The sequence below is a fragment of the Crocodylus siamensis genome, chromosome 1, assembly GCF_052110815.1.
Source record: "Crocodylus siamensis isolate JL-2025a chromosome 1, ASM5211081v1, whole genome shotgun sequence".
Classification (NCBI taxonomy): domain Eukaryota; kingdom Metazoa; phylum Chordata; order Crocodylia; family Crocodylidae; genus Crocodylus; species Crocodylus siamensis.
This window is the reverse complement of record NC_143395.1, coordinates 201,641,881-201,667,686: the sequence shown is the minus strand read 5'-3', so window position 1 is coordinate 201,667,686 and position 25,806 is coordinate 201,641,881. Positions and strand designations below refer to the sequence as shown.

The 25,806-nt window shown below is 47.4% G+C and overlaps 2 protein-coding genes across 3 annotated transcripts in view; both read right to left on the bottom strand.

The window, feature by feature from the left end:
- The window catches only part of PYGB (glycogen phosphorylase B), a 39,925-nt gene extending 27,605 nt beyond the window's left edge, over positions 1 to 12,320 (bottom strand). The window contains exons 1-5 of the mRNA XM_090052494.1: positions 11,988 to 12,320; positions 8,373 to 8,474; positions 4,364 to 4,442; positions 2,666 to 2,769; positions 495 to 626 (exon numbers count right to left, since the gene is read on the bottom strand). Of these exons, the coding sequence (XP_089908620.1) occupies positions 495 to 626; positions 2,666 to 2,769; positions 4,364 to 4,442; positions 8,373 to 8,474; positions 11,988 to 12,230 (660 nt within the window). The 5' untranslated portion in view covers positions 12,231 to 12,320. The remainder of the gene's footprint in view (positions 1 to 494; positions 627 to 2,665; positions 2,770 to 4,363; positions 4,443 to 8,372; positions 8,475 to 11,987) is intronic.
- A 1,466-nt stretch (positions 12,321 to 13,786) lies between these two features.
- The window catches only part of ENTPD6 (ectonucleoside triphosphate diphosphohydrolase 6), a 39,284-nt gene continuing 27,264 nt past the window's right edge, over positions 13,787 to 25,806 (bottom strand). For both annotated transcript variants that reach the window (XM_090052471.1, XM_090052481.1), the window contains exons 8-14: positions 23,959 to 24,038; positions 23,280 to 23,344; positions 22,776 to 22,877; positions 20,687 to 20,827; positions 19,917 to 19,973; positions 16,351 to 16,463; positions 13,787 to 16,256 (exon numbers count right to left, since the gene is read on the bottom strand). In XM_090052471.1, the coding sequence (XP_089908597.1) occupies positions 16,167 to 16,256; positions 16,351 to 16,463; positions 19,917 to 19,973; positions 20,687 to 20,827; positions 22,776 to 22,877; positions 23,280 to 23,344; positions 23,959 to 24,038 (648 nt within the window). In that variant the 3' untranslated portion in view covers positions 13,787 to 16,166. The remainder of the gene's footprint in view (positions 16,257 to 16,350; positions 16,464 to 19,916; positions 19,974 to 20,686; positions 20,828 to 22,775; positions 22,878 to 23,279; positions 23,345 to 23,958; positions 24,039 to 25,806) is intronic.

Here is a 25,806-nt window from a genome sequence, read left to right as displayed (position 1 = left end):
GTGGCTGGGGGTGGCAGATTACTCGCATGTGCCACAACCTGGGGTGTCCCCCACACCTGGGCTACATCGGGCCAAGGGACCCACCGCAAGCTGGATAAAATTCCTTAGCAGGCCGGATCTGGCCCACAGGCCATATTCTGCCCACTTCTAGCTTAGGTTCTAAGACATTAATAGCCAGAGAAAAGTTAGGAAGGTTTTCCCCATGTTGCTCCACTGTATACTGTACGCCGATGTAGGCAGGGGTGTGGGGTTTTGCACCAACCTAAGTCAGTGGAGAATCAGGCCCCTAGTAATTTAAAAACGCATGCTTCGAAGTGCCCTCTCTGGCACTTTGTTTCGATAATAAGATCACATATTTGGAGTTGTAAGTGGATTGGGTTTGGCTTGGTACAGCTGGGAAGGGACAGGGAATCGCATTTCTACTAGAAGGCCCAACCTCAGATGGGGACTGCGCAGACTGGGGTACTTCCATAAGACAGAGGAGGGCACCATACCTGAGTGTCAACCCACTTCGCACCCTCTGCGGTGTGCTCTACCCGGCCATAGAAGTGCACAGGAAGCATATATTCGGGGCGGGCTTTTTCCCAGGGGTTGCCATAGCGCAGCCAATCATCTGCTTCCTCCACCTGAAACAAACAGACAGCGCACTTGAGTTTGGTACGGTCAAACGAGATCTCTCTTAGCAGAAAGATTCTTTTCACCTTGGATTTAAGAAAAAAAGAAAGAAAAAATTTGTTTTAAAAAGTTGATTTTAAAAATCAACACATAAAGGTTGCTGAAAGCAGACTTCTACCCAAATCATAAAGGGCCAGAACTCAGCTAGTACAAACCAGAGAACTCCCCTGAGTTTGTGGAACTCTGCTAGTTTATACCAGTTGAGGAAACAGCCCAGCTGCCCTAATGAAAGCACCAGAGACTTCCGCATTTGGTGCGTCTAAATGGTTTCGATGTTAAATTTACACAGTTTACACTAATAATATGTCCCCATGAAAATGTAACCTTGCAAATCCTTGTAGGGAGGCAAAAGCCAATCAGTGTGTCTCCTTCCCCAGCAATAAGGAGCCTGCAATTTAGAGCCTCATTAACTCTTCTGTTGCTGGTGCTCTAGAAGAGACTCCCTTTCCCATAATGGGGCTATCTTTGCAGGGCCAATGCAAGTGCAAATGGAGGAAACAGTTCTTTTGGTCAGCAGATGCACAGATTAAAACTAAATACAAAGAGGAAACATATCTATTAAATAAAAAGGTGTCTTTTTTTTCATCTGTGCTCAATGTCACAACCAAATGTTTCTTTTAAGAACGAAGAACTTCACATGGATATTGATTTCATGACCCATTATAATCTACCTGATCCCCACTAATCTTTCAGCACTCCACAGGCGATAACAACCCTCTCAAATGGTCCTGCCCTTCCACTTACCACGCTATCCTTCCTACTCCATTCTCCTGTCTGTCAGTGACCTCTTATATCCTGTTTTCATTTTGCACAAGCTTTTGTTCTGTCTGCTATTTAGCTCTGCTGTAGCTGGGTTTTTTTCTCTCAGAGCCCTGAAGAAGGGTACGGGGGTACCCAAAAGCTTGTTTACATCTTTCCTATTAGACTAAAATTTTACAGGTCCAATAAAAGATATCACTCCAAATAATTCTTGTCTCTTGCATTTTTCTTTGAAATAATACTAAATCAATGACAATGGAGGAAAGGAGGGGACAGAACAGGAATTACGCCTGGTAGTCGTACATGAGGATTTTTCCTGAAGTTTTTAAGAACAAGTTGGACAAACACTTGTCTAAGATTGTCTGAGGTCCCTTCCAGCCCTACTTTTCTATTGTCCTTAGAGAACAACTATATGATTGTGCAAAATGAGAGAAAGCTCCCCTGACTCACAGTTAAAGGTACAGCAATGGATGCTATTGGCAGACACGTGCCAAAAATAACTTCTTCCTTTCTGTCTTAAAATTTTGTACATCTTAAAGCCATAAGGGCCATGAAGTCTCCTCATCTGACCCTGCTGCATAACAAAGGGCAGAGAGACCAGTTACTCCAGTCCCCACGCCCTGTCGGGCAGCTCAGATGTCCTCTATTATTTTATTTATTCAGCAGTAACTCTACACTGGACAGACACTTTCAACAAGGGGCCCTTTGTGTGACCTCTACTGCACAAACAGTGCTCCCACATGGTTACCATCCTCCATCAGCTGCTGAGATTATGGTTACAGGTCCAAGGGAGAAATGAACTCCATGCTGAAGGGAGAAGTGGGGATGCTACCACTGGACAAACTGCTGCCCACAGCCTCAGCTGACAATGGCCATGCAGCCCACATGACAGAATACTGGTCCTGAAGGGCGGCTCTTCTTCCTCAGAGCTTTGAGCAGTGGTCATTATAACCCACCGAGAGGAAGGATGGCTTAGTGGGGAAGGGCATGGACTGGGACTCAGCAGAATACAGATTCTACACCTCCTCTGTTCATGATTTAGTGCACGAACTTGAGGCAGACACTTCACTTCTCCAGGTCCCCAATGTGTCACCCCTGACCCAGGTGGATTCTGAGCTCTTTGAGATGCCAGGGCCCTAACTCTGGCTCAGGTCTTGAGGTGCCATTGGACTACAGTTAATTACTGCCTCCTGCAATGTCAAGCAGCAAATTTCAAACTGATGTCACATACCTGCCAGCCGTCGACAATCTTCTGATTAAAAATGCCAAACTCATAGCGAATCCCATAGCCATAAGCTGCCAGCCCTAGCGTTGCCATGGAGTCCAGGAAGCAGGCTGAAAGGGCAAAGCAAAAGCATACTTTGAGGAACGGGCAAGACTGGCGCGTGGAAACTCCATTCAGATGCCTGGGTCCAAACATGTTTCCCAGCCCAGCACATGCAAGATCGTGGGGGGGGGCAGAGCGGGATGCAACCAGGGAGACAACGACCTGGAAATGGCTTTAACATCCCAATCTGTTTCAGGCTGGACTAAACTGGACAGCAAACTGCTTGTGACAAGGCAGCACCTTCCTCAAGCTGAAGCTTCCCTCCCCCATGCTGAGGAGGGAAGAAAGTGCCACTCCACAGGAGAGGAGCAGAATCTGACTCTGCCTGGGTTAAATTTGTGAGGGTACGGATGTACAGAGAAGCTGTTTTTCCCAGGAGCGGTGAAGGTGAAGGGGAGACAGAAGCGGTGCATTTGTTCTGAGAACAGGCAGAGCAAACAGGTGGATTAGCAGGGAGCTGTGTCAGAGGCACTCATTCTGGCCTGCCAGGCCCGCTGTGCCACCATATCATCACAGATGTTCTAAACACCTCCAGACCTGCAAAGAGCAGATACCCCCTTCTGGGTCCAGTTCATGCACCTGTTTAGGAAGGTGTGGTGGGCAGGATGACTTGCTCTGTGGGGAAGCAATGCTGCTGCACTAACGAGCCATTGGCTGTATGGGAATATTGAGGAATTGCCTGTTTCAGAACCAATAATCCAAATCTTGGACAAGAGCTCCATTCTATGGACACTTTGGGGACAGAGCCCTGAAATTTGGGATGGCCCAGGAAAACTCAGGAGGGTTGATCACAGTACTGTTTCTTTGGGCCTTCACCTCTTGGCAGGTCACACCAAGCACCAGCTTCCCCGCCTCTGTATCTCCCCCGCAAGGAGGAGGATAAGGTCTGTCTTTATCTGAACCCCCTTTCTCCCTCCAGTGGACAATGCAAAGTCACAGGGAACCGGAAGCTAGTCCCTGAAGGGAGCAGGTGGGTGTGGTTCATGGTCCTGTGGACTGCAGGGACATGGGCCTAAGTCAGGGGTTAACCAGAAGGTTGGTGCACTCCTCCAGCCAGCTAGTGGCACATGTCTGTGTCCCAGCCCACCCCCATCTCATAACCATGTTTAATAAAGCTGGGCTGTGCCAAGTTGAAAATAGAGCAGACCCACGGAACAACTGACTAAATGCTGCCTACATTTATATAAACCAGCAGGCAGCTTCTGATGCAGTGGAGAAGGATGGGAAAGAGGCAAGTAGAAGGGACATGCAGGAATTGTGAAATAGCTTTTAGAGGACTAGTTAAACATAAGCACAGCTCCATGTGTATTAGCTACAGGCTCTGTAAAGATGGGGCAGGCAGCAGCCCTCCAGAGAGGGAGACACAGACAGGTGCTTTACCCAAGGCTCACAGCTTGCACGGCCTCACCTGGCCACATGCGTAAGGGTGGTCAGGATGGATGGCAGGGGCACATCCAGCATGCCTGCAGTGGGGAGCCCCCTTGGAAGGAAGGAGGGTGTAGCACAATGCTGCTATTCAGGCAGGCCTCTGAAAGCCCATGCAGAGAGGAAATCCCTAGGACAACAATGACCAGACCTTGTCCCCTGGCTGTTGAAAATTACCTGCCAGGCGCCCCAGCCCTCCGTTGCCCAGCCCAGCATCCTCTTCAATTTCTTCCAGCTCTTCCAGGTCCAGGCCTAGCTATTGACAAAACAGTGGCAGTAGAAAGCACAGCATGAGCACAGCACCTTGGGAAACACTTGTTCCAGTTCCCCAAAGAGGAGAAAGAAAAGTGAATGCAGGGCTCTCTCTGTCCCTGGCATCTAAATTAAGTCTGAAAAGGATCCAACCCAACTTCAGCTGTGGCCTTTTATGGATCCCCAGGTTTCCTTAGATACATCAAACAAACACTCCTTCCCTGGCAATCTTTGAAGCTACAAAGCCCTTTCATTTAAATTTTGAACCAGGGAAAGGATGGCTATCAGCCAACTGGAGGACAAGGATGTGGATAATCACTGCATGCTAATTTGCATCATTTCTTCACGGCACTTCCCCATTTGCAGGATGAAGAACTGCCTCTTGCTTAGACAGGCTCAAAATATGCTTAGTTTAGAACATGGCTATGGCCAAATTCACACGTTCCCCTTGCATGATCCTAAAATGCCATTCCGTAGTAAGCAGAGCTCTGAGTTTAGAACCAGGCTCAGATGGTCCCAGCCACCTTTGTGTGAAACCCCACTATAAAGATAGCTCCCATTCTCTTCTGACCCTCTCCCAAAAACTTCCCCTTCACCCATCCTCCAGGTATAAATATTGCCCTCCTCAAGGCTTCTGCACAGCTGTTCAGGAAGGCTGGGCCTCTTCCATCCCACCACCAGCACTATTTCCTTAGACAGCTTTCTCACCAAAAAATAAATAAAAGGCCGTGGGGGCCAGAAAGTCGTCAAAATGATATTTTCTGTGGAAAAAGCTGCATTAGCAATACTGAAAAAACTGCAACAAAATGCTTCATCCCAAACTTACATTAAGGTCAGCCTCTGCTACAGTGGAACAAATGCTCTGCACTGTAAAAACAGTCCAAGTGGAGAAAATAGCCTGAAAAAGCGAGCAGGAGCACAAGTAGCCCAGAACTACAGGTTCAGTGAGGCACCCTGGCCACCAGTGGGGGGCACTGAGCTTTATACCTGACATGGCCTTTTTGGGCTTAACCAGTAGAGGAACTTGGGGTGGACAAGCAGGTTACTAGCCCCAGGCACAGCCCCCAGTCCATGCCCCAGCAAGAGAAGCAACCACAGTGTTTCTCTTGCAGCAGCAGCTGGGGGCACAGACATTGCACTGCTGCTGTAGGAGCAACAGCTAGGGTGGGCAGACCCTAGGGTTTGCAGGGTGCAGGGTTTGCCCAGGGTGCAGCCTCTGCCCGTTAGGCCTCTGGGGTCAACTTCCAAGCTCTGGCTGAGCTGTATGTGAGCAAAGCTCAGGGAGAGAGAGGAGACTGACAACCTGTGAGGCTAGGTCTTGGCAAATGTGACCCTGACCCTCCCTGCCTCCACCTTGTAACAGGCGCCGTTTAGGCAGAGCCCCCAGGGATGTCTATGAAGTCAGACATTAGCCAGCAATGATCTCATCCTGCATCAGTTTATTACCACTTTGGCCCCTCTCCCCACTTTGCAGTGTAAGCCTATTAAGTGACTGTGGGCCAGGAGGTTGGGGCACCGCAGTTGGATCCTGCACAGGCTATTCTTCCATCACAAAAGCTGTAGTCAGCACCAACCACAGAACCAAAAACATCCTCAAGTCTCACCCACCACTTGAATCTTTAACGAGGCTCAGGATCCATTGCTTTTTCAAACAATCACAACAGCTTCAAGGACAGAGTAACAAGGTGCCTCTGCCAAAGTTACTGGCTTTTTCATTAGTCACTTTCAGGAGAGCAATAACATTAGGCAAAATGATGTGGGAAGATTAGATGGAAGTGTCAGTGCTATAAAACTAACTGGCTTAGCAGGAACATTTCTTTTAGTTACAGACTGCAACCTGAGCACAGAAGGCAGGGGAAGAATGCTAAGTGAGGGGGAGGAGAGAGCAGATAAGACCTAGGTCCAATGCATGTTTCATTTCTGCTCTTCCTCCATTTGTCTGTAAACAATCTAGGGCAGGCTCCTGCCTTTTTCCCTCATCTGAGAAACTCTACACGTGTCCATGGGTATTTGAACCCAACATGGATGGTTCACCTGGGACTGTATTTTTCTGTTGGGCCTTGCCCTTTGACACACCTCTCTCCTTTTCCCTCTCTAAAGAAGCTCTGGATAAGTGGTGCAAACCCTCTGGGGCAAGTGAGTGGAGTCAAAAAACAGGGGAAAGGTCCCAAGAGGTCGTTCTTCTAACTGGGAACAGGTCTGCTATACGAGTACTTGGTGGGCCGGCAGCAGCCAACAGAGCCCCAGTCGTTGTGACTCAGCATCCTGTCCCAGTCACTTCCCTCCTCTCCCCCACTCGCCACACTTTCACCCCAGATTGCACACACCTTGTATCAGGCAGCAGTGGGTGCCAAGCCAATCCACCCCAACACCCACTGCAGTCAACAGGGGCTGGAAAGCTTCAGCCTGCCTCTCCTCTAACTTGCACTGGTGTAAGCTGGGGTAAATGTATTGTGCTCCAGAGTTACACTGGAGTAAGAAGGAGGAGACTCAGCACCTTTTTATCTGTGGCTTCATAGCTACAAAAGCAAGTGTTTATTACAGCCAAGTGGCTTTGCTCAGACAGACACAAATAGGGCTCTTCAGAGTGATATCAGCTACAGCATAGACCCTACAGCTACAGACAGGGTTTTAGAATAGAAATGCAGGATTTATATTGTCCTAGCACAGCACTGAAGACATAGAAGGCTGTTCAATGGGAATGGCTTCGGGTGAGCTGCCCCTTTAACAGGGCTGGGGCTCAGCTTCCCAGTGTGGGTGAAATCACCTCCCCAGGGGAAGAGAATGAAGCCAGGGGTCCTGGGATGGGAGCAGGCTACACTGAAGCAGGGGGCTGAGGTTCAAAGGGAAGTCTGAGATCCCACGCAGGGACCCCTAAAAGGAGGAAACCAGGGCAGGCTGCAAGGAAGCCCTTCTATGGGGAGCTCTTTGAAGCTCCTGCTTTCTCTAAGTTGGGCAAAAACAATTGAGAGACTTGAAGGGGAAACCAGACTGGAGGTTTCTAGCAGAGATACACCCCACAGGCCAGGTTAATAAGTCACTACGAACTAAATTAATGGCTCTGGAGAGGTATAAGACCTTCAGCTTGAAACAATTAAGGTTATCAGAGGTCTCCCAGGGCAATTTACTACCAGAGATTATAGCTATGACAAGCAAGTACGTGACACGTCTTACTGCTGATAGCTGAGGCAGGCGGCTGTCAGCTAGCAGGAAGTGCCTCTGAAGTGGCCTGAAATAGCTCTTCTCTGCATGAAAACGTTTCTGCCCTGGAATCCAACCTGCTAGACTCTGGCAGGGACAGAAATGAGAGTCATTCCCCACTAATAGTAGACAGTTCTAATCAGCACTTTAAAAAATGACAAATATCCATCCCAAGATGCTTTCAAGAATCCTGGTTTTCAGTGGCAGGTACTCAGCAGTCTCTGAAATACTAGGCCATGACTTCTTAGGAGAAGGTCCCAAAAGTTATACCTCTGTCACTCAAGTCAATGCTCTGTTCTGGCAAGAACTTGCTCACATGTAAAACTTTTCCTTGCATGCAATTCACGTGACATAGGTTAATATTTTCCCACTTTGAATCTTTCTTAATAAAACTTTTCATCAGAAAAATCAAATTTGGACCAACTTCACTCTACTCCCCCAAAATACTGCTGAAGAGCTGAATCAAAAGCTCTTCAGTTTTTGTGACTAGCCATGGAGTTTGTCACAATACTTCACTTTCAATCTCATTTTGGAAAGAAAAAGTATTTTAATTAACATTTCAGTTTCTCTTTTGTCTTTGGGACTAATTTGTATTTGTGGCAGTGGGGGGAAGGGAAGGAGGATGGAGAGAAGTTAAACTTTTTTTTTCCCCACAGAAAGCAAATACATTTGTCATTGTCATCCCCCACTCCTGCTGCCTTCAATGCCAGTTTTAAGCCACCCCTGTATTCACCTGGTAAATGGCTTCATCACAGGCATTCTGCAGTCCCAGGTTCACCATTGTATTCTGCAATGTGCGGCCCATGTAGAACTCCAGAGACAGGTAATAAATCCTCTGGCAGAACAGAACAAAAACAAGGGAAATTGGTTTTACTTTTGGTGCAGTGACTTCCTAACACAAACAGGCAAATACAGAGGCTAATATAGAATACAGAGGGGGGCACAACATGTATTTGGTAAAGAACAATGAAAGGTACCACACAACCCAAGCCTGTAAAACCTCTGTATTTTGCTGATAATCATGTTACAAACAGCTCACAGGTGTGTAATATTCCTTCTGTGCTTTTGCTCCTCCATAGTTATTCTGCCTTTGAGCCAGGCACTCTTTGCAAGGTGGATTTGGCAGTGCCCAGGGAGGGGTGCAGGCCCCAGAAGCAAGAAAACTGCTGTCCTTCAAATCTCAGCACTAGGATTCATTTAATCTCTGCCCCTGTATCCAGCTGCAAGCAGGTGGCAGCACTGACCGGAAACCCTCCCCTCTAGTTAGCAGGTAGTGAACCTGCTGGGGACTGTGGACCGACTGGGCTCTGCTGAAATCTTGATGATCTACCAAGGTGCCTTCTGACCCTAAACATCTACAAAGTCTATGAAACGGGCTCATTGTTCCAGCCCCACAGATAAAAGGTAGGAATGTCTTTTTGAAACCCTATCACACAACACAGCCCCCTTCTACCTGAGGGACAACCAAATGGCTTGAAAGCAATTTCATGTGGACTTTAAGTGTTCATTTCCTTGTTAATAAAGGGGTGGAGTGTTAACTGTGGAGTGTTTAACTGTGATGGTACATGGACTGTGTAAGGGGCAAGAATATTTTTATATTTTTTCCTGGACCAACTGTATACTGGGGCGGGGGGGTGGTTGAGACAAATTTTCAGGCCTAAGCAAGGGCACTTGATGCCCGACACCTTGTGCAACAGCTCTCCCAACAATATAGTTGGTCCAACGAAAGATATCACAAAAATCCTTGCCTCTCCTTAATGAAGCCATTGCCCTGTAAATCAGGGCATGAGCACTGCCCTCCAAAGAGCAGCTGGAAGAAAAAAAAAACCAACTCTGAGCACCAAGGATGTGCAACTGAGTAGCTTGCTTTGCCTTGAGAACAGCCTCTGACGTACACATCTCAGCAGTCCTGCATGCAAATCTCTAATTGCGTCTCCGCAAATGGCATGAGACTTGGCTTTTTCCTTGGGGGCTAGCATTTCAAACTTTGTTCTTCCAGGTTTCCATAATGCTTCATACCTTGATCTCACTAAGCATGATGGTGATTTTCAAACCTTTCTTCAGACATCCTCCCTGTACATCTCCTGAGGGACCTTGTCCATCTTTGCTGTGGGAGCACACCGAGGGTCTTCTACAGCCCTGCATGTTACAAGTTCCTCCCAACACGTTACTTTTAATCACACAGAAGGCTACCACTCTTCTGCTGGGTATCTCAGTCTTTGACAGTAGACTCTTAGAGCCTGCTGCTTTTTGTGAGCCAGTTTAAGGCCACTACTCTCAAAGTTGCACACACGCTTAAGTGCTGACCCAAAGAAGGATGTTTTCCACCACAGCACCTCCCACCATGTCTGAGAATAACTTGTACCATGTTTTGTTCGTCAGCGAGTCTCCTGTGAGGAACTCCAGCCAGCCAGCAGCACGGCTCCATGCATACCTTTGCCAAAAGGCAGCCCCTGGACAATCTGTCCGATAACTTGTGTTCCCAGTTAATTAAAGAAACACTCTTATCCAGGATGCCTAACAACATATTTATACACTCAACCATTCTGTAATGTTGTTTAGTCAAGATGTGCTGCACTGCATTTTTACTGTATTCACTGCCCTGGGTCTGGTCTCACTCATATCAATGGGATGACTTTACTGGTGATTTTTTCTGGGCTTTGGATTGGGCCTGTGGATCCATGTTATCCACTAGTGATCTTCTAGTGCTATGGTGCCACTTCTTGAAGAGCAAGAGAGACATGAGACCACCCACGATGGGATTTTAGAAATGAAAGGGAAGTGCAGAGGCTCGCTCTCTCCACATAAGGGCATAAGTTTCCATAGCCACTTCAGCAGCAAGGGATGCTGCGCCTGTCCCCACAAGAGATGAGGCTGGCATCTTTCGCTGGAGGCTGGCATTTCTCTTTCTTCTTCCAGGCTCCTGTGATGCTTCATGCCTTTGTCTTACTAGTCTGTGAGTGACATGACTGATTTTCAAAAGACATCCTCCCTTGTACTCCTGAGGGGCCTGGTCCATCCTTGTTGTGGAAGCACATTAAGGGATGGGATGTTTCCTTTTGGAATTAGTAAGAGAAGAGGTCATTTAAAGCTGAAAATCCAAAATGCCCTGTCAGGCCCTTAGGCCAAAAATACTGATTGTGGGGAAATAAAATTCTCTGCATTTTCTCATTTCTGCACTATAGCAATTCTGAGTTACATGTAGATGAGGAGTTCATTTCCTACCCACAGCCTTAAATTACATTTTTCCCAGGCCTGTTATTTAAAAAAAAAAAAGAAATAGCAAGCGATGTTTCCCTTTACCAGAGCATCACAATCCTTTAGAAGCTGGCAACCTACTAAGCTGCTGAGGTTCCAGGGTCTGCATCATGCAGGAGGTCAGGACCAGAAGATTGTAATACCTTAAAAATCACTGACTTGGGTATCTTTCACACTGGACAAAGCCTGGGAAGACACAGAGGGCACTACCTCATGCTGCCCAGAGCAAGGATTTGCCTGCTCCTTATCAGCAATTCCCCCACAATGCATCGCTGAGGTCTAACTTTCCTGCATGTCACAGTGCTGCTTCTCAACACAACTGATGTAATCATGTAACCTCCTCTTAAAAAAAAACACACAAAAAAACCCCTGCCCAGAGGCTGCCTCATTTCAAGTAATGTATTTAAGCAAGGCATCTTCTATTCGCCATGAAGCCTGGGAGCTGGGTATCCTTTGCAAGGTCAATCGGTCATGCAAACATGCCTGGCTACTCGCACAGCCATTAAGATGGATGGAGCGTGGGGCAAGATACCAACTCCTAGCCAGCTCTCCCAACAAACAATACATCCTGGTGCCTGCAGGAGGGCTGACTTTTGGGACCCTGCAGATCTCCATCCATCCCACTGCCCACCTGCAGGACTGGGCCCGTGATAACTAAATAACTGAGGATCACCACCCTGCCTCTGTCCTTGTGCAAGGTCAGCTGCCCAGCACCAGGGGCTCCTGGATACTAGGGGAGGGTAGATGGTCACTGCACACAATAGTGGCTCTGCAGTGCTGTATCTGGGAGGCGAGGCTTTGTCTGCCAGGATTAGTCACCTGCTAGCTTACCGCCCTGCTGGAAGCCGTGGAGAAAACCCATTTTAGGAGCAGAGCAGCGAGGCGCGCTGTGCTGCATATCCTGCAGCTTGCTTCCACTGGCAATCCCCCCCCCGGAGCAGTGTTTTGCTGGGCAGGGCCCAAATCTGAGCCTGCGAAGGTGCGCGAGTGGCCGTGTGAGCGTGCCTGCAGCTTGTGAGCACGTGTGCAGCTGGGTGTGCGTGGGTGGGCGCTGGTGCGGGGAGCCCTGAGCACGTGTCGGCGGCGGTACCTTGGGGTCGCGCTCGTAGTAGCACTGCTGCGTGCGGATCCAGCGGCCCACCAGGTGGTCGCGCACGGCGTGGGCCAGGGCGAAGAAGTAGTCGCGCGGGGTGGCCACGTTGCGGTCCTTGACCAGCGTGAAGTGCAGGTGCCGGTTGAAGCTCTTGCGCAGCTCGGACACGTCGCCCAGCCCCGCCAGGCCGCGCACGCTGATCTGCCGCCGCTTCTCGCTGTCGCTCCACGGCGCCGCCATGCCGCCCGGCTCCGGCTCCGGCTCCGGCTCCCGCACTGCCGCAGCCCGCGCCGCGCGCCCCGCTCCCCCGGCGCCGCGTCATCAGGCCCCGCCCCGCCGACCATCAGGCGCGCCGCGGCCGCGGGGGCTGGGAGACACCGCGGCCTTCGGCAGATGCGCGCGCACACTCTCTCGCCTGGGCGGCAGTTCATACGCACAAGTATGGGGTCCTATGCTGTAACACACACATCCTCCCCTGTGACATACAACACAGGACCCCATGCAGGCGTATGGGTGTGTTACAGCACAAGACCATCTCCCCTGTGTGCGTTACAGCATAGGACTCCATGTGTGTAGCATACACACACACACACGAGATCTGGACTGTAGTACATACACACATGCATGGGGTCCTATAGTGTAACACACACACATACTCGCATTCTTTTGCCATCTCTCACCCAGGCTCCAGTGCTAAAACACACATGCAGAGTCCTGGGCACATACATGCACATATTGCACTGCAACATATACACAGTCCTCTGCTGCAACACACACACACACACACACACACACACGGTGTGCTGTGCTGTAACATAACACAGCCCTATACAGCAACACACACGCACACACAGATGGGGTCCTATACTCTGACACACACACACACAAGCACGTGCACTCAGAGTCTTATGCTGCAACACATAGGGACCGATGCTGCAACATGCACACATGCATGGGATGCAGTAACACACACACACACACGAGTCCTGTGTTGTAACACAAACAGGGAGTCCCGTGCTATACCACACACAACACACAGGTTCACAGCCAGGATCCTATCTCAGCAGGCAGATAGATGCATGTGCCATGAGTTGGCTGCCCCGAGTGCACTGCCTTTGCAGACTTCTGCAGCTGCCGGCAGTTGGAGGCAGCCACAGATCTGAATGCATTTGTGGTAGCTCTTGCAAACTTTGATTCCATTGGTGTTAATAATTTCCCAGGTCTCTAGTAAAGCAATCTGGAGCCAAATGTTACCTTGTGCTATCACTGATGTCCCAAGGGCTCATCTGCAGGTGGGAAGTTTTCAGTCTGCAGCACAGCCCTCTGCACCATCTGTTTGGACCAGTGACACTCTGCTTGTGGCCTCCATGGGGATTTGCTGATAGAGGGCTGGTGAGACTCAGGGATCCCGATTCCAGGCAAGCCTGTGGTCACAGACCCTTTAGCCAACCTTCTTCCACTGCTTCCACATTTTCCTTTGACACCTCCCAGCATTACTCTTCACCCTGCTCCCAGTAACTTTTGTCCAACCAGTCCCTTTCTCCTCCAGTTCTCAGTCTCTTTGGCCAACTAGTCTCAATCTCCCACAACTTCCAGTCTGAGGTTCTCTTCTCTTCCTCCTTCATTTGTATTCAGAAGCTGTTTTTTCTCTGACTGGAACGTGGTAAAGGTGCAAGCCTTTCCCATTAACATGTAACAGAGGTAAGCTGATTTCATGGCAAGGACGAGTTCCATCACTTATTCCAAAGAGACCGTCACTTTTCAGAATGAGACACTAACCCAAAGGTGACACATCCTCATTTGTAATTAAAGTTTTATTGTCAATAAAATAATTTTCAAATACCCAGTATACATTCACATACATGCTGCCCCCATGAAAAACCAGTGACAATCACAGTAATGCTTCCGAAAAAAAAAAAAAAAATCTGAGGGCTGGGTTAGTTTCCCCACCTAATTTATATTACATTTGTGCTTCCCAGGCACAGATGTATCTGTACGTAATTAGGGTCTGATCCAAAGTCCTCGGAAGACTCCTGGTGACTTTGACCATGCCCTCTTATATTCTAAAAATACAGTTCTATACTAAGTACATAGTAACACAATTTATTACTTAGGATAGTTAAATAACAGTGAGCTGACAGATCATTCATCTATTCCACACCAAAATTAACAGACAGCCTTCACTTTGTGTACAGTACATGGATAAAAATGTTTTGCTTTCTAGGTACTAAGCACCTCTGCTCTGCCTTGTGACAGCTCCACCTTCTGCAGCCCACACTCAGTGCAGCATCAATACATTCAGTTCTAAGAAGATGGTGCCTGTGAGCAGGTGGCTCTCAAGGCACCATTTGATAATCACTCACTCTGGGTTGCATCTAAGCCTTATAAAGCCACTCACTCCAAGCCTGTCTAAATCCCCTGCTAAGCCATGTTCAGGGCTTGTTTTGTGCGTCACATTTGTTAACAAAGAACTATGCCTACTGAAGTACTATCAATAGACAGGCACATGTAATAACCCTGCCCTCCCCTTCCACTGCTGAAGATCCCATTCTCTGCCAGTCACATTGTTCTAGGGCAGGGCTATTCAAGTAGCAGCCCAAGGGCTGCATGCAGACCGTGAGGGGTAAGATGTGGCCCCTGGGCTCCCACCCAGCCACCATTCCCCGCATCGCTCCAGCTGCAATAGCAGTCTCTGGGCTCCCACTCCCTCAACCAGCCTCCACTCCTGGGGGTGGGGCAGCGCAGTGTGGTGTGGTCAAGGAGGCTGGGGTAAGTCTGGGGCCATGCAGGCATGGTGTATGTGTGAAAGGGGTAGGGAGGGGAGAAGTGGTGGGGTGGGGGGGTGGAAATGCATGGTGTGCAGCCCAAAAAAGCCCATGGCTTGTCCTGGTGCAGCCTACAGGTGTATAGAAGGTTGCTGCTTAGAAGGTTGACTGCCCTGTTCTACAGAATCCCACTTTTACCATTAACTCTGTTTTAGTGCAATTAAACACCAGTATGCCAGGGAATCCAAACCAAGGGAGCTGCAAGAAGAAGGACAACCAGGGAGGTCCTTGCAGAGTCCCCTAAATCCTTCCCCTAGAACAAGTCAGGTTTTGTCTTTCAAATGCTTCATATCTTGGGGGGCAGGGGTTAGAAGAAACGGTATGCTCTGCAGAAGCTCCCCTCCAATCTCCCCACCTCCCCTAGCTTCAGTCAAGCCACATGGCAGGTGAGGACTGACATGGAGTTCAATCAATCAAACTTCCAGCAGCAACTACTTAAAGCACTTCAGAGTCAAAGGCCTCCTATAGACTATAACAATCTTTTAAGTATGTGCTTGTCATCTGCACAATATCCCAACACTTTGCTGGAATGGGGTGCAAAAGGAAGGTTAATCTGGGCACCCCAGGCTCGCATGCCCAAGGCATGCCAGTTTCTGTTGCCAACAGAGCAATACAGCTGACATCATATCTGGCCATCTTTGATTCCCCAGCCTGAAAAACCAAATCCCTATTTACAGCTAGGGTAGTCTTTAGCATGAGTCCAGGGGAGGGACTGAACTCACCTCCAGAACTGCAGCAGAAGACCTTAGCCGCTCTGCCACTACACTCTAAGGAAGCAAAAAATCTCCACCTTATTCCAGCAGAGTCAAGTATCCCAAACTATGTTTCAAAGCAAACAGCTTCTCCTGCTGGCAGTTTGGCTATACAAAGCCATCCCTATATACACAAGTTAATTTTAAAATACTTAAATGATTAAAATTCACTGAGGACCATTAACCAAAATACATTTTCAAATCAGAACAATAAGAGAGTCCCATCTGGAGTGGCTATTTCTAACATCGATGTCAGCATAGCATGAGCAAAAGTGACGTTGGCATGTGCTGTAAAGGTGTATTTTTCTCACAGAGATTGTAGCAGCTTTGTGAGGAAAGTCTCACAGCAAATTCTAAAGTTTCTTGATGAACTGGTTTCATATTGAATGTTCTGAGGATGCTATAAGGTCAAGAGTCAAATGTTTAGCTGCCATGATCTGCATTGCCAGGAATAGCTAGCGGTGCTGATTGCCCAGCTTTGGACAGTCTTTTTTAAAGAGTCTGATCAGCAAAAAGGGTGCCTGTTCAGGCAACTTCCATTGGGGTCTCAATCCTTGTGATTCTCAAAGGCCACTTTTGAGAATCGGGACTAAAAAGCTTTAATACTGCAGCCTGTTGAGTGAGTCAATATAATGAAACGTTGCTCCCAAAGCCCAGCTTGTTTCAACATCATCAATTTTTCGGGCAAGCTGGAAAAAGCAAGGATAGAAATTATCACACACTGTTACAATGCTGGGAGCTTGAGCAGCAACTCATTCCAAATGCAGTCCTGAGAGATAGTACCTTAAACACCTGGCTCTTTGGGAAGCCCAGCTCCTGCAGCAGCACACTGATATAGGTCAGGTCCATGCAGAGGAAAGGATTGTCTCCGGGACTAACCTCCATGGTCTTACACACTAAGAGAAACAGAAAGAGGGAATCCAGCCTTTCATTATAAAATGAATTATTAAAACTGCTTGGGCACATGAGTTCATTCTTGCTGTGCCTGGGGGGAAGCAGAAGGTACAGGAAGAAGAAAAACAGAGGCCAAGATTTTAAGTGACTGCTTGAAGGCCGAGCACCTGAGCCCATATGCTGGAGCTGAAGGAAGTATTTTGATTTTCAGAATTGCTCCAACACCTAGGACTCAAGTGACCTGAAAAGCAGATAATTTATTTAGGGGTCTAAACATGGGCACAGGAATCTCCCACTTTTGAAAATCCTGATACAGGATTTCCTGAACCTCCCCGCTAAGGAGTTGACACAGGTGATAATATGCATTTCCAAAGTCACTGTTCTGTTAGTTGACAACTTTTAAAAGAAAAGAGAGCCATTTCAGCTTCCCCCACATTTCTTACCAGGCTAGCAAACAAGTCCCTGAAGGGGAGAGACCCTGAAAGAACCTTTGGATCTTAAAGGACTGGTATGTAAACTTTCTGCCTGATACCGTAACATTTAAGTGAGCAGGGAGTATTGCTTACTGTAATAGCTCCCCAAACAGGAAAACAAGTGTTGACATTCACAGCCAGATTCTTACATACAATGACTTTGTAGACAGCCAAAATATTTACCCAACTGCTCAATCAGTTTTGGATACTAGTAGTTTATTTGTGTGTATAAACCAGTTTATGACATGGCTTGTAAAAGTTAACTTGAAAAAATTAACTTTTTTGTGTTTTTTTTATTATGATTAGTTTTACTTCTTAATAGATGTAGCAAAAGGACCCCAAAAGCTTTTACCAATCTGTCATCATCATCTATCTTTAAAACATCAGGAATCTCAAGCCCAATCTTTTATGTTTTTCACTGGATAACTTAGACAGTGAGACACAGTTAGCTGCATGAGTCTGGAGTCAAGTAAAAGTCAGAGTAGGTTTGCACCTTATAGACTAAATTAGATACATATAGCACAAGCTTTCCTGAGCTACAACTCATTTAATAACTTACTGACACTGTCAACAGACTGTGGACTGTGGACAATCCTAACCTTTACCTGGTAGGCCTAGAATGCCAAATCTTGCACGAAGACACCTTTTCTCCCAAGTGTTTCTAAACAATTTCAGTTGCTTGAATGTTACCAAAATCAGAGAGATTTAATAGGGTAGAATAAAAATAATTTCCTTTCCAGTTTATCAGGTTTAATCTGAATGGCATTTCTGATGTCAAGACAATAACAATTATTCAGTTATCTATAAAATCTTGTAGAAAAACCTGGGTGGTTAGGACCTACATTTCTTGTATGAAAACAAGCATGTTTACATTTTTCAACCATCTAGACATTTGTTTTTATGCATCAGAAAGAGGCAAATATAGGCACAAAACAATTTGTCCTCTTTCTAGGTCATTTTCAGTCATATGAATCTTGAGGGGAAAAAAACAAAGAAAAATTAGAGTAGAAGTGATTTTGCTAAAATTAAGAGCACAATTCACATAGGTGAAAATCATACATTTCAAATAACTGTTAAACAGCATGTCTGTTAAAAAAAAAATCAGAGAGAAGTAGGGCTGGAAGGGATCTCCAGAGGTCATCTTATCTAAACCCCTGCCTGAGGCGGGATCATCCTTATCCAAACCATCCTATGCAATCTATAATCCAGTATACTAGCATTTTATTACAAGAGAGCTCAAAAAAGGTACTAGCACCAGCAGAAATATAACATTTTCACAGATACCACACACCCACAAATAAGACACATGCCTCCTTTTTGGAAGGCGAAATGAAAAAAAAAAAAAAAAGATGTTTTTTCCCCCAGCTTCACAGCCTAGAACTAGGGGTGCACCAATAAAGATTTTCTTGGCCGAGGCTGATAACCAACTATTAACTGTGTCGGCTGATGCCAATCCAATAACCAACTTACTTTAAAATGCAAGACAAGGCATTTTAAAGTACAGACATAACTAAATCTTTCTTTTCTTTTTTTTCGGGGGTGGGGCACGCTCCAGCAGCCTTCTGCATCACATGCATCAGCGTCCCAGCACTTAAAAATAGCAGTACAGGTGCTTGAACTAAAGCTTGTCAAACAAGGCCTCCACCACCATTTTTAAAGTGCGGGGATGCTTTTAAGCAAAGCAGAAATGAGGGAGGTGAGGGCAGATGCAGGCTGCCCACTATGGGCTTGGGATGCTCCACTCTGCTGTCTTTGCCCCAGGAGCCCTGCGCCAGCAGCACATCCCCTGCCCACCCGGCAGCAGGAGGTACAACTTGCCAGCCACATTGCTGCTGGGGTGGGCAGGGGGTGTGCAGTCAACATGGGGCTCCTGAGGGAAAGGCAGCAGAATGGAGAGCCCTGAGCTCACAGCCCACATCCGCCCCATGCACAAACATGGGAGGGGGGCAGGCACATGCCCATGCCTCCCCTGAGGGGGTGAGCGCAATGGCAGGGAGCTACCCCCCAGGCCTGCTAAATGAGCTGCCTATGGCTCCGTGCCACTCCCTGCCCCAGCCCCACTCCCTCCCTCACCTTGGAGGCCTCAATCTGCCTTCCCACCCCCATACTCCTTCCCCTCCATAGACTTACATGTAAAGAACTGCTCTGCATGCTGCCCAGCTGTATTCCTGGCTGTGTGCATATGTGCAGTCACACACATGCACACGGCATCTCCTGCGTCTCACTCCCAGCAGCCCCAAGCAGCCCCTTGCAGGCTAGAATGCTGCCTGACTGCAAGGGAAAACCTGCCGTTTCCCAAAGGAACCCAGGAGTCTGGGGGCCCTGGCCCCATGGGGGAGAGGGAACCCAGTTGTCCAGGGCCCTGGCTAGAAGATATAGTTTTTGGTAAACATTATCAGCTATAATGGCCAAAAAAAGCTGTTAGCCAATAATGTAATTTCCCCTTTCAGCCAACCTATATATCGGTGTACCTCTGCCTAGAATTGGCTTTTACATGGAGAAGCTGTGTTAAAAAACTGCTGCCAGCTTCGGTCTCAACCAGCAAGTTGCGAGCAGCTGTGAAAAGGTTAAGAGGTTTCTAACCCTCCCTGCTTGCTTGCTGAGTGAAGCTGGCAGCCATTTTGCAAAGCAGGATCTTCATGCTTCTATTCCAGTGAAGAAAATCAACTTCTCTGCTTATGAAATCCATCTCAGTTTTGGAGGGCTGATTTGGGGGAAAGGGCAGTGCTGTATGCAAGAAATACAGTATTATACAGACTGCAGAAAACAGGAGATGTTAGAGTAAAAAGTGGCCAAGATTTCCAAAAAGTCCCAAAACTTTTGTGTGCGCATGAGACACTTTGAAGAGCCTTGATTTCAATTGGTACTTGATGCTTGCTGAAAATCAGGCTTTAAGATGTCTCAGTTTTGCCTCTTTCAAAAACTTTGACACCCCAACTTACTAGTCTTGTGTGAAAATTCTGGCCATTGTTGTTTACTTACCATACTTGGCTGCAGTTTCAAAATCACTGACTGTTAAGCTACCTCCTTTTTCCTTGTCTAGAGGGGAAAAAAAATATGAAATGTCTTATGTGCTGCATGTGAAGGCTATTGTAGATTCTGGGTTGTAAGCGTGTTTGAGGATCAGGCCCTAGGGGCCTACTCTTACTGAAATCAGAGGCAAACCTTCCACTTACTTTTATGGTGAGGGAAGCCCAACTTTAAGCAGGTACAAAGTTTTGGTCTTAAAACCTTAAAGGGAAACTGCCAAATTTTGAAATTTACTTAATACATTAAAAATAAAAAATAAAACCCAGCAAGTTAAAGCAGTTTCAAATCTAATCTCCAAGCCCCATGCCTCTCTTTCTAAAAAAATCTCAGACTAGCTGATCCTCAAAGAGAATATCAGTGTATATTAGCATGACATTATCCCTCCCATGGGTGACTGGTGCCACCTTAGTCAGGGGTCCCCCCAAGGCAAAACTCACCGACCGGCGCTTCCAGAAGTGATCGCGGCACTATGCCCGGCGCTCCCACTCCCCGGCTGGTGCTCGCAGGGGGGACACTGGCACTCCCACATGCCCCCTCTGCCCATTGCCTAAGTGGGAAGCGCGGCTGGTCAGGGGGTGCACCAGCGCTATGAAAGGATGCACCTCCTATGCGTCGCCACTGATCCCTCCTCATTTTAGGCAAAGCACTCTGATGCACTTAAGAGGTGGAAACTCTCCCAGTATCTGCCATCATGATACAAAGAAAATCAGATACAAATTTACCAATGAGGCTGACTTCTGCTGCACAGTCATAGTAATAGGAGAAAGCATAAAAATCCAAGTCCTTCACTTCTTCTGCTTTGTACACTTTCTTGTAGAGCATTTTGGCTACTTTGTTAGAACAAGACTCGTACAGAGGCTCCCCTGAAAGAAAAGGAGAGACAGCAAGAGACATGCTGGGAATTAAACACAAATCCCTTATGGTCTGTAAAGTCTCAGGGCCGGCCCCTCCTTAGTACCACAGGGATCCCCAAACTACTACACATCATTCATGGACCACTGAAATGTGAATAGCCTCCTCCTCCTCAAATAGATTCAAAATTGACTGTCTTCATCAGGAAAAGAACTGGGTCTGATACATGGGTTAGAGCACTGGGGGCCAAGTTTTTTGGCAGGCATGCCACAAATTAGTCCCGCACCTTCTCCAAGTATTACTCCCTTTCTGCTCCCAGCTCTGTCTGACACTGTGCTACCTGCTTCCTCCACAATCTGCTGTATGCCATGCACATAGGTTGCCTATGCCACCTGTGGGACCCATGTTGTAGGCTGGTCGCCCCTGGGATAGAGAATTAGTTTGCAACCCTGCTTAGGTTTTGACTCAGAGTTGCACTGTCTAGTGCAACATTTCTTAACCTGCAGGTTGCGACCTAAAAGCAGTTTGCAAGAATATATGAAAGGGTGGTGAGCAAATCATAAAAATGGATCAACACACTTTAAAAATGGATTCCCCTTTATAGGAGAAAAAACATGGGAAACCATGACTTTTCCTCTGCAGGCTGACAGAGTTTCAGCTTACAAGGGGCTCTTCCACACACCTCCACCCTCACCCCACACACTAGGGGACTGGGGCCAGGGGTTGAGGGGCAGTGGGACTGGCCACTGATGTTTACACATGGGTCCTGGTACAAAAAAGATTGATAACCACTGGACTCTAGTGGTCTGCCTGTTGCTCCAAGGAAAATATAGACTACAGTACCTATTACAACACTTTCCAGTGCACTGGTATAATTCACAGTATACCTCCTCCTGCTCACTTGTTAGAGTGTGTATGTTTGCTCCTCCTTATGCACAGGAGGTTGCTAAATGGAGGGCACTAGAGCAAGGTAGTAAGGGAGGTTTATTCCCTAGGACAGCACACAGGATAGGATGTGATCCTACCCCGTGCAGGTGACTGAGCAATTTTCAGAGCTGCACTGTAGATAACAGGAGCTGGTGACTAAGGAGAAAGAAAAAAGGGAAGGTGGGATTTACAGAAAGGAATCTGTGTGGTTCAAGAAATACACTTCTGAGCTCAAACAAAGAGCAAGCCCTTGGACAGGGCAGCAGAGGAGAACGCTCTGGTCAAGGGTTAAGGTAGAGATGTATGGCTGAATATCCTGGCAAGGGATGTTGCTGAACAGTTCCATGTTATTCTGTTCCACATCTGTACAGAGCCATGACCTTGTACAGTTTGCTGCTCCTGGACAGGGAGGGACCGTAAACACAAGTACTACCCTGCTGCAAAGCTCTTTGCGTGCAGCAGCGCATGTGTAGATGCTGATCTGGCTGGCTGGAGCATGAGGGTGCTTCAGCACAGGGGTTGCCTGCCAGCTAGCCCGTCAGCAAAGCACACTTGTGCCTCAGCCAGCCTGCTCACAGCATACTGAGCTGGTCAGAACATTCCCAGGCTGGCAGGCTGACCCCTGAGGCTTTCTACCAGATGGGGCTGCTCTAACCAGGCTCCATATGCTGCACGTGAATAAACTCCAGAGCTGATGGCTCCAGAGTTCACTGTATCCCAGTGTATGTTCAAATGACATGCCTGGGAGCAAAAAACTTTGGAGCAATAAGATCTGGAGTTTATTCATGTGAACTAACTGCACATACAGACACACCCACTGAGGCAAACAACAGGAGCAAAGTGGGGGAGAATTTGTAAGATCTCTTGGAAAAGAATATCCTCAGGAGAAAAGTAAAATTGGAGGGAATAAGGCACGATAATGGCACAAGTGAACACCTCAAAGCAGACTGAGATGCCATGAGTAAGGGCAGTTTACTTGGACTCTAACCAGCACATCTGTCACAAAATGGAGAAGTGGCCATGTTACTATACCTGCCTTCTGCCCTTTAACTCTGTACACGATTTCAGCATGTTCCCACTCAGTTCTGAAGCCAGGTGACAGACAAGAGCTAATTAGCTCCTCACCCTCCTTTACTGCAAAAGGAAGAAACAGAAGATGCAACATTAAAGACAAATGATGAGGAACCAACAACTGATCTTTCCTCCCATCATCACAGGCAAACACCAGTCCCATAGATGACCCTCCTATAGCCTTAGCAAAGCAACTCCAAACCTGCCTACAACACAGACACCCCCTTCTCCTCAAATGGGCTGGCAACTACTCATGACTCACTCTGCCCACAGTACCCTCAGCCCTACCCATCTCAAAGGCTGACATGCCCATAGAAATGTCCTTGTGTACCAAGAGAAGCAGGCAAATAATGCCCCCACCCCTCCCACCCTCACCCCAGCCCAACATCATTCAGAGATTATGGCCCACAGAGCTGCTGAAATGTATGAGCTCCCAGACAGTCTTGAGAAGTGCTTATCACTTACAGGGTTTTCCCTCAACTCCTCCTAATATTGCGAGCCTTGCCGACATTAACCCGAGTCCCAGGTAACTGCAAAGGAGAAAAGGCTCTGTGGTCAGACTGGCTAGCATTCCGGGACAGGATGAGCTGCACAGGCACTAGCTACAGCCCTGCACTTCTCAGCTTTGCACTGACTCAGAAGCCAACAGGGTTTGCCAAGAGTTTTACAGAGCTCAGACACTCTGAGCTCCCACTGGCCAACCTCAGACCCACACCAGGCTTCAATAACTGGTATATAACAACCAAAGGACACATATTAGAAAGAGGAAACAAGGAATCATTGATTCCAACAGAGCAAAGCATGTTAAAGCAGCTTGGCAGGAGACATGATAACCACAAGGGCATAAGTGTTTTTTCATGGCTCCCCCATGTGGATGTTCTTCACATTGCTGCTCCTTGCACACCCACCGATGTTTTCTAAGGAGCACAGTAACAATTTGGCCCCATGCTTTGCACAGCGATGGTACTGAAGCCTGTGAGATGGAACTGAAGCACGATCACTGCTAGTTGAATCTGGCCACATACACTCCCTCCAGTTCTTGCAGAGGCAAAGCCAGTCACTCACTCCCCGAGCCCCTCATTCAGCAAAGCATGTAGGCTTCATTGATGCAACAGCATTTCCCTCCTTCTTCCCCTGGCCTCACCTGTAAGAGTAGAGTTTGTAGGTGTTGTTAAACATTTGAAAAGCAGCCAGATGGCCAGCTGGTGATGTCTGTAGGGTTGTCTGTAGGGAGAAACAAAGACATCCGTAAGAGTCCCATGAATGCCAGAAACAGCAAAGAACAGCCATTTAGTGCAAATCCTAAGGAATTAGCCTCTGGCCAGGAATACTCTTGGCAATGTGGTTTGCTGCAGACATAAGTTACTGGCCAGGGACATTAGAGATGATGGTCACGGGATAAGAACTGGAGCACATACTTTGCATTGTATTTAAATGGCAAGTAGGCAGCCACAAAATGGCAATTTTTGGCACTCCTGCACAGTTTGGGATTCTCTTTCTCCATGTGACAAAACAAGTTCACCTTGCAAGCATACCTGCTGGAAGGAAAATGGCAGAGGAGGAGGTGACTCACCCACCTTTTAGCCTAGTCGCTAGGGGACTTGCCCAGAGAACTGGGGACATCAGTTCTAGGCCTCCTTACCCAGAGGAGGTTTGAACTTCCATCTCCTTCTCAGGAGTGCTCTAACCACCAGGCCACAAGCTAGGCATTACCTAGCCCCTTCTCCAGCCTCCTCTTGAAGATACCCCCCCACAAGCAGCTGAGAAAGAGAGATGTGGGAGCAGAAGGAAGAGAACAAGTTAGATGGTGTGTAGCTCAGTGAGATGGATGACCAGAGCCCTGAATTCTAGGCTGGGCTGCTACCCAAGTGTTCCCGGTGCTGTTTATCCAGTTTGTCAAATGGCTGTTAAACAACATCAGGTGATATACAAGATCAGACCACAGGTCCACCTAGCCCAGCATTCAGCATCTCACAATGGCACAAAGTGGATGCTAAGGGGAAGGGTAATTATTGCAGGGCCATCCCAACTGATCTGTCCCCTGCCCCTCTCCTCTTACAGCTTCCAGCATTTAGAAGTGGAACTTCTCACTTGGAGATGTTATCATGTTTAGTATCTACTGATGGGTCAATCCTCCATGAATTTATCCAATCCTCTTTTGAACCTGGTTACACTGTCAGCCTCTCCAGCACCTTGTGGCAATGAATTCCACAAGCTCAGGACAAACTGTGTGAAAAAAACTTCTGTTCCTTAGTTTCAAACCTGCTTCGTAATAATTTTCTTGCGCATCTCCTAATTCTAGTACTGTCAGAGACGTTAAACCATAAACCTTTACTTGCTTTCTTCATACTATTCATGATTTTATAGTCCTTTATCGTTTCCCCTCTTCTACCTCCCGGCATTTTTTTCTTTAAGCTGAGAAGCTCCAAGTTACTTAGTTCCTCTTCATATGGAAACCTCCCCATATTTCTCATCATTTCTACTGCCCCTTCCCTCCCCTCCCTTTTTTAACCCTTTCTAGTTCTACTATATCTTTTTGTAGGTGGAAGGACCAGAACTCAGGTGGGAGGACCAGGACACAGTATTTAAGGTGTGGGCTTACCATGGACTTATACAGCAGCATAGTGACTTTTTCCGTTTTATTTTTAATTCCCTTCTCAGTGATTCCTAACATCCTATTTGCCTTTATGATGGCCACTGAACACTGGGCTGATGTTTTCAGAGAACTATCCACACAAGCTCAATATTTTCCTGAGTACTTTGTTTTTTTTCCACCCGAACAGAATTGTGGATGATACCAACTTGGCCATCTCCCTCCTTTCCAAATCATTTATGAATACGTTAAACAGCAAAAGCCCCAGGACAGACTTGTAGGGGGACCTCACTGCTTACCTCCCTCCATTGTGAGAACTGTCCATTTACACCTCCTCTTTGGCCCCTGCCACATGTTACACTTAATTAATTAATGGTGTGATAAAGTGAGGAATATGCT